A 12074-nucleotide genomic window follows, 5' to 3' on the forward strand; every position below is an offset into this window, starting at 1 on the left:
CTCTCTGTCTCCCATCAGGTGATAGAATGGTGCGTGAGAATGAGGAGCAGAAACCCCAGCAGGAAGATGCTGAGCAACGAGAACCATATGAGACATTATCAGGAAGACCCAAAGGGAATGTTTCCAGGAGTTGTGCACTCCGAGACAAAGTAAAAGCCTCTGAGACTCAGCAGAGGCCAGAGGAGAACTTCAGTAGCCACTCAGACCTTATTACACATGAGAGAATCAACTTGGAAGAGACACACTACACATGTCATGAGTGTGGGAAAAGCTTCAGTCAGCGCTCACACCTTATCAGACATCAGAGAATCCACACAGGAGAGACGCCCTACATGTGCGCTGAGTGCGGGAAAAGCCTCAGTCGGCGCTCATACCTTATCACACATCAGAGAATCCACACAGGGGAGATGCCCTACACGTGCTCTGAGTGCGGGAAAAGCTTCAGTTGGCGCTCAAACCTCATCACACATCAGAGAATCCACACAGGGGAGATGCCCTACACGTGCTCTGAGTGCGGGAAAAGCTTCAGCCGGCGCTCAAACCTTATCGCACATCAGAGAATCCACACAGGGGAGATGCCCTACACGTGCTCTGAGTGCGGGAAAAGCTTCAGTCGGCGCTCACACCTTATCACACATCAGAGAATCCACACAGGAGAGCAGCCCTACACGTGCGCTGAGTGCGGGAAAAGCTTCAGTTGGCGCTCAAACCTTATCACACATCAGAGAATCCACACAGGGGAGACGCCCTACACATGCGCTGAGTGCGGGAAAAGCTTCAGTCGGCGCTCAAACCTTATCACACATCAGAGAATCCACACAGGGGAGACGCCCTACACGTGCTCTGAGTGCGGGAAAAGCTTCAGTTGGCCCTCTGCCCTTATCAGACATCAGAGAACCCACACAGGGGAGACGCCCTTCACGTGCGCTGAGTGCGCGAAAAGCTTCAGTCTGCGCTCAATCCTTATCACACATCAGAGAATCCACACAGGGGAGACGCCCTACACGTGCGCTGAGTGTGGGAAAAGCTTCAGTCGGCGCTCTGCCCTTATCAGACATCAGAGAATCCACACAGGAGAGCAGCCCTACACGTGTGCTGAGTGCGGGAAAAGCTTCAGTCGGCGCTCAAACCTTATCACACACCAGAGAATCCACACAGGAGAGACGCCGTACACATGCTCTGAGTGCAGGAAATGCTTCAGTCAGCGCTCAAGCCTTGTCACACATCAGAGAATCCACACATGAGAGACGCCCTACACATGCTCTGAGTGCGGAAAAGTTTCATTGAGCACTCAGACTTTGTCAGACATCGTAGAATCCACAGTGGAGAGAGACTCACACATGCTCTGCATTTGGGAAAAGCTTCAATCAGATGTCATTCCCTATTAGATATCAGAAAATCCAAATCGGAGAGAACTGTAAGAAATGCCTTTATTAGGGCTTCCCAAAGATTTGTTTTTTAAAAAATCAGATTTGCTAATTCCAATATAGTGATCTTTGCACCATCTTCACTGTGGTCTCTCGGCTCTGCCAGATGAGTTGCCTGCTTCTGCCTTTTGCAGCTCACCCTTCTTTGGGGTCAGTCCTGTGATCTTTTCTATCAGCTCCTTCCCTTTTGACTTGTAAGAGCGTGTGTCCCTCCAGCCAGGAATTTCATCAGCTCCAGGTGGGGGAGAGAGGGTTGATGCCAACAAGCTACCCTGAGGCAAAGTTACCTGTGCCTTACATCCACTAGGACTGTACATGGAATTGGGTGCTCAAGTTAGTGATTTTGGTGTAAAAAGACAATTATAGTTGTAGAGCAGAAGCAGCCCAGGGAGTGAACCTAACAGACAATGATCAAGTGATCTCTCTCCTGCCATCCATCTCCATCCTCTGACAAACAGAGGCTAGGGACACCATTCCTTACCCATCCTGGCTAATAGCCATTAATGGACTTAACCTCCATGAATTTATCCAGTTTTCTTTTAAACCCTGTTATAGTCCTAGCCTTCACAACCTCTTCAGGCAAGGAGTTCCACAAGTTGACTGTGCGCTGTGTGAAGAAGAACTTCCTTTTATTTGTTTTAAACCAGCTGCCTATTAATTTCATTTGGTGGCCCCTAGTTCTTGTATTATGGGAGTAAGTAAATAACTTTTCCTTATCTACATTCTCCACATCACTCATGATTTTATATACCTCTATCATATTCCCTCTTAGTCTCCTCTTTTCCAAGCTGAAAAGCCCTAGCCTCTTTAATCTCTCCTCATATGGGACCCGTTCCAAACCCCTAATCATTTTAATTGCCCTTCTCTGAACCTTTTCTAATGCCAGTATATCTTTTTGAGATGAGGAGACCACATCTGTACATAGAATTCAAGATGTGGGCATACCATGGAGTTATATAAGGGTAATAATATAGTCAGTCTTATTCTCTATCCCTTTTAATGATTCCTAACACCCTGTTTGCTTTTTGACCGCCTCTGCACTGCGTGGGCATCTTCAGAGAACTATCCATGATGACTCCAAGATCTTTTCCTGATTTGTTGTAACTAAATTAGTCGATCATATTTTATGTATAATTGGAGTTATTTTTCCAATATGCAGTACTTTACATTTATCCACATTAAATTTCATGTGCCATTTTGTTGCCCAATCACTTAGTGTTGTGAGATCTTTATTAAGTTCTGCACAGTCTGCTTTGGTCTTAACTATCTTGAGCAGTTTAGTATCATCTGCAAACTTTGCCACCTCACTTTTACCCCTTTCTCCAGATCGTTTATGAATAAGGTGAATAGGATTGGTCCTAGGACTGACCCTTGGGAACACCACTAGTTACCCCTCTCCATTCTGAGAATTTACCATTAATTCCTACCCTTTGTTCCCTGTCTTTTAACCAGTTCTCAATCCTTGAAAGGACCTTCCTTTTATCCCATGACAGCTTAATGTATGTAAGAGCCTTTGGCGAGGGACCTTGTCAAAGGCTTTCTGGAAATCTAAGTACACTATGTCCACTGGATCCCCCTTGTCCACATGTTTGTTGGCCCCCTCAAAGAACTCTAATAGATTAGTAAGACATGATTTCCCTTTACGGAAACCGTGTTGACTTTTGCCCAACAATTTATGTTCTTCTATGTGTCTGACAATTTTATTCTTTACTATTGTTTCAACTAATTTGCCCGGTACCGATGTTAGACTTACTGGTCTGTGATTGCCGGGATCACCTCTAGAGCCCTTTTTAAATATTGGCATTACATTAGCTAACTTCCAGTCATTGGGTACCGAAGCCGATTCAAAGGACAGGTTACAAACCATAGTTAATAGTTCCGCAACTTCACATTTGAGTTCTTTCAGAACTCTTGGGTGAATGCCATCTGGTCCTGGTGACTTGTTAATGTTGAGTTTATCAATTAATTCCAAAACCTCCTCTAGTGACACTTCAGTCTGTGACAGTTCCTCAGATTTGTCACCTACAATTTGGCAATGTTTATGCTCCTTTCTAGGATTTGACTTCCACTTTTTAAAGGAAGTCTTTTTGTCTCTCACTGCTGCTGTTACATGGTTGTTAAGCCCCGGTGGCTTTTTTTTAGTTCTTTTACTGTGTTTCTTAAATTGGGGTATATATTTAAGTTGGGCCTCTATTATGGTGTCGTTAAAGTGTCCATGCAGCTTACAGGAATTTCACTTTAGTCACTGTACCTTTTAAATTCTGTTTAACTAACCCCCTCATTTTTGTATAGTTCTCCTTTTTGAAATCAAATGCCACAGTGTTGGGCTGTTGAGATGTTCTTCCCACCACAGAGATGTTAAATGTTATTATATTATGCCGTTTATTTCGAGCAACTGCAGTTATTCGGGAGAGTACAGACAGGCAGAGTTTCCCCTCCCGAGGTAGGTCTCAGTTAGATAAACAATTAAGGCAAGCATTTATACCTTTTGTGACATACTGTAAGGAGCAACAACTGCATTTTGTTTGTACATATTCCTTTCTGATAGCTTACTTCTCTCAGCAATTTCTGCTACAATCTGCATTCTATTCTTATCTAACACAAGGTTGAAAACCAGCATCTCTTACAGTTCTTTTCTGCTCGCCCACGCCCTGCTTGGAAGTCTCCCGTTATTAGCTGTTAGTTAGCCTGGTTAATATCAAGTCCCTGAGAAAACACAGTTATACGAAGCAAAACGAAATCACAAACAGAAATGTCATTGGAAATTCAAAAATTAAAAAGGAAAATGCAATTCCCATCACTTCATTGTATCTGGGCCATTCCTGTATCGAGAGTACCCGCTAAGGGCCCTGTGTGCTTAAGGGAAACCTGGAGGAACTCATAGCAGAGCCTGAACATGAAACTCAACTGCTCCCAGGTGCCGCAGTAAAACCCTTTCCCTGCTGTGATGTTGATGATTTTATGAAAATATGCTAATGAGTGTGAATATAATGTAACTGGAACATGCTTCATGCAAAAGGTCTCTTGTGCAGTATAATTACAAAGCTTATTATCTACTGTGTGTGTTCAGCCTATTTGTATGAACCGATCTTTCCTGTATCTGAAGCTAGAAATATGAACTATAACTCTGAGGTCCTGTTGTAATGATGCAAAGTGTGGGCCATTAATAGTGGTTTGGACTCTTGATGGCTCCCATTAACCAGGACAATTGACTGGAGATGGCTCTGTCCTGCACCATCTGTGAGTCAGGCCAGGAACAATGAAGGCTTGGGGTCTCACAGGGCATGTGACCATGTCACCTGGTACAGGAATCCATCTTAAACCTGGGGCTTTTCCCCAGGAGAGAGACAAAAGATTCCTGCCTTGTACCAAAGCTGTTTAAGGGGGTGGAACAGAAGAAAGGTGGCTGCAGTCATGAGAAATCCCCTAGCTACCACCTGAGCTGGAACAAGGACTATACCAGGTGAAAAGATTGGGCCCAGACAAGAAATAAGTCTAGTCTGCAAAAGAAGCTTATTGGAAGATCTGAGGGTGAGATTTTATCTGTATTGAGTTTCATACTGTATTAGTCTTAGACTTGCATGTTTTTGTTTTATTTTGCTCTATGGAGAATACAAACTCCACAGAGAAGGAAAAGTTAATGCCTTAGAAAAATCTGTGTGTGTTAGAGTGTCTAGGAACCACTCTCCTATAGCTTCTTTTGTCTGATTTCCTTTAGAAAATCTGAAGCAGGGAGCAGAAAACCATTGTCTTTTCTGAGGTGTGAGCTCAGGACCTACTGAGTATGAGACTGACATGCTGCCAACTATGCTAAGAAGGCCCAGGAAAATGTTTAGGCTCAGTGCATATAGGATCCTCCTACAGCAGTGACTGGAGCAGGGAAGGAACTGGAAGAAGCAGAGAGATCTGGTGCCCACAGACCTGTCCTGGCCTCTTTCTCAGCAGCAAAGAAATCAATTTGCCCTTCCAGTGAACAATCTGCTGGAACTAATGGCAGCACAGGGGGGATGTTTCTAAAGTATGCACCCACCTCTACATTTTAGAACTTACTCTCCTTTTTCTAGTATAGCACTTTCTATATGAACTGGCAAAACAAACTACACAGGTAAGAGAAACAAGGGCTTGAGAGAAAGCTTGAACTCATAACCCCAACAGATGGCCCCTCTGCACTAACCAGTTGCACCCCTAAAGATGTTTTTTAAACACATTTGGGAAGCAGGCAGTTATCAGTCTCTGTGGTTCACACCTTTGCCTGGTAATTGAAAGGCTGCTGGTTCAAACTTAACTCAAGATGCGGCTTTTCAGCGATGAGACTCCAGTACATTTTAACAGGAAGAAAATCTCCTCTATTCTGGCTTTGCCCCATTAGACTCCTTCTGCCCATCTTCTCCCCCTCCCCCAGTCTCTTTCCTTCCCCACTGGGGCCATGCAGAGAGGAGCCCCAGTCAGTCTCTGTCACAGAGAGTCTGTATCCCATAAAGGGAGGGAGGGGTCTCTCTCAAACACTGATAATGGGGAGGAGAGTGGTGTACGTGGTTAGGGGGAGACAGGATAGAGAACTAACAGTGGGGCACAGAGAAATTCCCCCAGATTGGGGAGATCCCCTGCTGCCCCCCATCAGCCAGCTGTGAGAAGAACAACTGTGGGGGTGGGGGGTCTCCACATGCTGCCCCCGCCCCAACTGCCAACTGTGGCAATGGGAGCTGCGGGGGTGGAGTCTGCGGGCAGCAGTGCGCAGAGACGCCCCTGGCCCTCCAGCTTAGGGGCTGCAGGTTGCTTTCGGGAGATGCCCGAGGTAAATTCTGCACCCCTCAGCCTCTCCTGCAACCCCTGCCCCAGCCCAGACCCCACACCTGCACCCAAACTCCCTCCAAGAGCCTGCCCCCCACACTGCCTCCTTCACCACAACTCCCTGACTGAGCCCAGACCCTGCACCCAAACTCTCCCAGAGCCCAACCCCTCTCTCTCCCACACCCAAACTCCTTCCCAGAGCCTTACACAGGTGTGTGTGGCAGGTGGGGCAGGACTTGGTCCCATTCTGGGCACCACCAAACATTATACAAACCTGCCACCCCTGTCCAGCCCAATCTTCTGCTGATGCACCTCAGCCCACACCCATGCAGGGTTTGAAGCTTTCATTGCTTAAATTCCAGGACACGGAGGGATTTCAGCTCCCCTTTGCCCAGAGGGAACCTTCACCCCACTCCTAACCAGGTTCTTGTCCATGGGATCACTGTAGGGGGGCTGGGTCCCTCGGTGTCTTTTCTCTCTCTAGGACAGGCCGGGGTGCAATAAGTGGGGGCATCTGAGCACCGAAGACCTTCTGTGGGGCTGCCATTCCCCTTCCCCTTCTGTGGTCCCATCTGCCATTGACTCCAGCCTTTTTTCTATCCATCGTCAGCACCATCCCAAGCCAGCAGCACTCGCCTCAAAAAGACAGAGTCCTGTGGCACCTTACAGACTAACAGACGTATTGGAGCACAAGCTTCCGTGGGTGAATCCCACTTCGTCAGATGAATGTAGTGGAAATTTGCAGGGGCAGGTATAAGTATGCAGGCAAGAACCAGTCTAGAGATAAGGAGGTTAGTTCAATCAGGGAGGATGAGACCCTCTTCTAGCAGTTGAGATGTGATCACCAAGGGAGGAGAAACTGCTTTTGTAGTTGGCAAGCCAGGCACAGAATTCCCACTCCATTCATCTGACGAAGTGGGGATTCACCCATGAAAGCTCATGCGCCAATACGTTTGTTAGTCTAGAAGGCGCCACAGGACTCTGTCGCCTTTTACAGATCCAGACTAACACAGCCAGCCCTCTGATACTCAAAAAGACAGTGTCCCCTGCTGGGAGTAAATCACTGACCTCTCAACCCTGCCCCTCTGTTTCCTTGCCTCTCAGTCTGTGCAGATGGGACCTTTCCTCCAGTGCTGGAGGATTCGCCCTTCTAATCTACCATTGTCACAAGCAGCACAGCGGGTGGGAATCTTAAACGTACCGAGGTGACTTAGGGGCAGAACCCCCCCAGACCTTCCATGCAATTGTCACTTGCCCCTCACTGAGCAGGACTGAAACTGATGCAGGGAGACTGGTGGGTCACATCCCCTCTGGGCATGAGCAAAGCAGCAGGGAGAAAAAATGATCATGAAGATGCTGGGGATTGAACCCAGGGCCTCATACATGCAAAGCATGTGCTTAACCACTGAGCTACATCCCCTAGCAGGTTGTGTTTGCTATGGGTTACACTCAGAGCCCTCCTGTTTCCAGAGCATCCAGTGACCTATAAGCTTCACGAGAAGCCCGTTCCCCTCTCTGAGGACCAATCCTGCTCTCCTGGAGGTGACTTGTTCATAGGGGTCACTTTTCAGCAGGGCCAGATTCTATGTGTGGGGCAGAGAGAGTGGTTGCCCTGGTCTCAGGGTGCAGAGATACACTCAGCCCTCTCCCCTGCATTGGGTTGGGGGTGCGGCAATCCCCTGCTGCAAGGTCATAGTGGGGGATGCTGTGAGCAGCTCAACACCTCACCCTGGTGGCAGAAGTGGTGTGCGGAGCTCTAGGTGTTTCTAGGATCTGCTATTTCCACCTGCCTGTAAACTCCAGCTTTCCCCAGCACATTCACTGCGGTGCAATTGGGCCCAGTTTCCCTTCTATCGGCAGCAGGATTAGCCTGTGTCGGTGGTTAATGAGGTGGATCTAGTTGTAGATTGTTATTCGTTCCCCACCTTGACAATTCACACAGTCCCTTTCCCAGGCAGATTCCCAGCACCTCAGTGATCCTGGTAGCAGGGTTGGGTCCTGAGATTTTCAGGGTTCTTTTCCCCTCCACCTGGAGTGAACTCAGCTTTTTTCCCATCCCAGACAATCCATGAAATAACAACAGGGGCATAAAGAAAGAGGGGAGGGAACATCTCACGGCCAGGGCTGGATGTGCCCAGAGCCGTCCATTGTTTCCATGGAATTTGGCCCCCTGCTTTGCACAAGGGACAGAGAAAGATCTTGCTGTTCCTGTGTCTGTGCAAAGAAAATTGTGCTTCTGTATGAAAGAGAGGCGGGAAATGGCCCCATGATGGGGCAATAGCCTCAGGGTTAAGAACAAAGGACAATGATGGGAAGGTTCACAATTGACTCAGTAGTTGCATACAAAGGTGCACGGGGCCCTGGCAGTGAGATATTCATTCTCCTCTTCATGCTGCTGTTGTTATTCCATGAGTTATCAAGGATGGAATAAAAAGCTGAGTTTACTCCAGGGTGAGGAAAGAAAGGAGCCACCAACGCCCTCAAAAATCTCAGTGCCCAGAGAAAACCTGCCCCTGTTATTGGACTCCCAGAGGTGCTGGCGATACAACAGGAAAAGGGACTGTCTGAATTGCCAAGGCAGGGAATGAACAATCTACAGCAACATCATTAACCACAAACACACTCTAATCATGCTCCAGCCAGTAGGGAAATGGGCAGGAATTCTTGCTGTTCAGCGATGGCCACACGTACAGAGCTGCACAGCAGCGAGTGGGCTGGGGAAGCTGGTCTGAGCAAACAATTTGTAATGACCCTTCAGTGAGAACAGAACCAGAGTGTAGAAAGGCCCCTCTGTTAAGTGGCTGAGGCCTTAGGTAGCTGGGCTAGAAAACCATGGGGGTCTTTCTGTGAAGGTTTGATCCTTGCCAGCTAGGCAAGGCTGGTGTGTGGTGTCTCCATGGCTGTACTTCCAGGGTCTGATCACCCACGGTGCCATAGGGAGCCAAGCCTAGACATATTCAGAGGCTAAGGCCAGGTCAATGTTTCAAACAGCGAGTCTATGCTGCTGCAGCTCAGTAATGGAGAGGCTCTATGCCAGGGTTTCTCAAACGTCCTTTCACTGCAACCTCCTTCTGCCAAAATAACTTAATACGTAGCCCTGGAAAGAGGACCAAGCCCTCCACTTCGGGGAGGGCCACCGACTGAGCCTCAGTGGGGGGAGGACAAAACCAAAGCCTGAGGGATTCAGCCCTGGGTGGGGGGGTTCAGACTTTTGGCTTCAGGACCCAACAAGTCTAATGCCAGCCCTGGTGACCCCATTAAAACAGGGTTACGACCCACTTTGCATCCTGACCCACAGCTTGAGAACCACTGCTCCATGCTGAGGGGGGAGAGTTTTCCCGTTGGTGTAGTCAATCCACTTCCCCAGGAGGTGGCAGCTCTGTCATGGGGAGAAGCTATATCGGTGGGTGTGCAAGCTGTGGTGTTTACCACATTTAAGAAGTTTAATCAAACCCCATTTTTAAAACCACCTGTGGTCTGGGAATGGCAAAGGAGCTCGATGAAGCAGGGTCTGTCCTTCAAAGTCCTGGAGACCACGATTCCATATTCCTGTTGTAATGGGGGTATAGCTCAGTGGTAGCATGTTTAATTGCAGATCAAATGGTCCTTGGTTCAATCCCAGATACCCTGGTAACAAAAAGAAACACAGTTGCATGTCCCTTCTCCATGATGTACAGGAGCTCCACCTTACGAGGATGCTTGAAATGAATGTGAGCACTCAACATTTCACTGTCCAAATGCATAAAAACCTAGCACACCTGTCCATCAGCTGAAATCAGTTCCAATCCTCTAAGTGTCTAGTTTATGTTTTCATCAATTAAACAAAGGTATCATTCCCTGAAGCAGAGCACAAGTTTGAAATACAGGCAGCATAGAGCCAATATTCATAATGTCAACTACAAAAAATGATACACATCTAGAGATAGCATCATTATAATCAACCAATCAGAACCTCTCCATAGACCCCTTACATGACCACTTCTCTGTAATATTGGCTGCAAATATAGAACAGTGGTCGCAGAGGTGATCTATACAGTTACAGATTATGTCAACGTCACAGGAGGTGACAGCATCAGTGAGACTGATACTGGAATACTGCCTCCAATTTTGGTGTCCTCGTTTGAAAAAGATGTTGTGAAATTGGAGCTGGGGCAGCAAAGAGCCACCTAATGTTGTGAGGACTGGAAAAAATACCTTCTAGTGAGCTATTGAAAGAGCTCAACCTGATTAGCTGATCAAAAGAAGATTGAAAGGTGACTTCATTGAAGTGCCTTAATGGAGAGAAAAGATTGGGTATTTAAGGGCTCTTTAATCTAGCAAAGAAAGGCATAAGAAGACCCAATGGCTGGAAGGTGAAGAGAGACAAATTCATATTACAACTAAGGCACAAAAATTCAACAGTGAGGATGATTCACCACAAGAACAAGCTACCAAGGAAAGTGGTGGATTCGCCATCTCCTGATGTCATTTAATGAAGACTAGATGCCTTTCTGGAATGTGTTTGCCTCAAAAGTAGCTCTTGTGTCCTACAGGAGGCCTGTGATATGCAGGGGGTCAGATTAGATGCTCTAATGGTCTCTTCTGGCCATAAAGTCGACTCATTTCTGAAAAACTGAGTGTAGCATTGGGAGCAGCGCCTGATGTTTCCCTGTCTAGCCGGCTTGCTGCCTAGAACGAACGCTCCTTGAGTGGGGTGATCCACAGGGAGTAGCTCAAACCTGCAAAGTGCCTGGCCAGGGGCAGGACATTAGCACAGCAAGGGAGGGGTGTGGCAGTGACATCACAAAGGCCTTTGGCAGGACCTCAGCCTATTTGTCAGAGGTGGTGACCTCACAGAGAGATGCTGACATCAGGGAGACAGGATAGAGGCGAGGGGCCAGGGAAACCTCAGAGACCCTGTGGCTTTGCTCCAGCAAGTCTCCTTCTCCAGGTCTCTCTTTGAGGACTGAGAGAGTATTCGGGTTCACGGACGTGAGCACCAGGAGGAACCTCTTTCGAGTTTTCTCCTTCCCTTGTAGTGATTTTACTAGAAAACAGCTGTCCCCGTTTAGAAGGTAAGAGCCTCCTGGAGGTTTGAAACCTGTTCAGTCTGATCCATGTGGTGACAGTTGAATTCTAGGCATGGAAAACACGAGCTTAAGGAGGCAGAACTTTATTCTGCACTTGGGATTTTGTCCCTTAGAATCACTGGGGACATTAGGGTTTGTTCTTTTGCTTCCCCTCTTCCTCCCTCCTCTTTTTCTCTTGCTTCCTTTGTCCTTTTACCTGTTCCCCTCCAACACCAGGAGGGTGTGTGTGTGTGTGTGTGTGTGTGTGTGTTATGGGGAGTGCTCTGCAGCTCCCACTGTGGGAGGTCCACCCAAAAATGTGGGGCTTAAATAGTGCTCGGGCAGTGATCCCCACCAGTGAGCGGGGCCATCCTTTGGGCTCTCTGGTGAGAACCCTCAGCCTCCCATCCTCAGTCTCTACCCTGATTGGCTGAGCAGGGGATTACTGACAGGGAGGAGACTCAGGTCCTTGATGTTCTCTTTTAATACCAAGGAAATAAGTCAGAACCAGTTCTGTGTTTGATGAATTTTGCTGCTTCTCTGCATTAATGGTCTCTGAGCAGCTCATGATTCTCTCTAACACTGCAGTTCTCCTCAAATACTTGCTAAATAATTACTGTCACTGTTGGTCTGGAGCTCATCTGAGAGCACTTTATTCAGGTCATTCAGTGTCTGAAATTCAAGATCCGATGGTTAGTTTTAAAATCAGGGCTCTTGGATTCTATTCCCAACTCTGCCACTGGCTGGGTGTATGACCTAAGACAAGTCAATTCTCCTTTCTCAACCTTAGCTTCTCCCTCTTTCAAGT

At 47.4% G+C, this 12074-nt stretch overlaps 1 protein-coding gene and 1 non-coding gene across 2 annotated transcripts in view; one reads left to right on the top strand and one right to left on the bottom strand.

Moving 5' to 3' along the window:
• Window positions 1–257: 257 nt before the first annotated feature.
• The window catches only part of LOC120381453 (zinc finger protein 271-like), a gene marked incomplete at both ends in the record, with an annotated part of 40540 nt that continues 28723 nt past the window's right edge, over window positions 258–12074 (top strand). The window contains one exon of the mRNA XM_039499656.1: window positions 258–1174. Coding sequence (XP_039355590.1) covers window positions 258–1174 — 917 coding nt within the window. The remainder of the gene's footprint in view (window positions 1175–12074) is intronic.
• On the bottom strand, window positions 7567–7638 carry TRNAA-UGC. Its single transcript has one exon. It is a non-coding gene; the product is annotated as a tRNA-Ala (tRNA).

This window comes from Mauremys reevesii, linkage group 14 (assembly GCF_016161935.1).
Source record: "Mauremys reevesii isolate NIE-2019 linkage group 14, ASM1616193v1, whole genome shotgun sequence".
NCBI classification, from domain to species: Eukaryota; Metazoa; Chordata; order Testudines; family Geoemydidae; genus Mauremys; species Mauremys reevesii.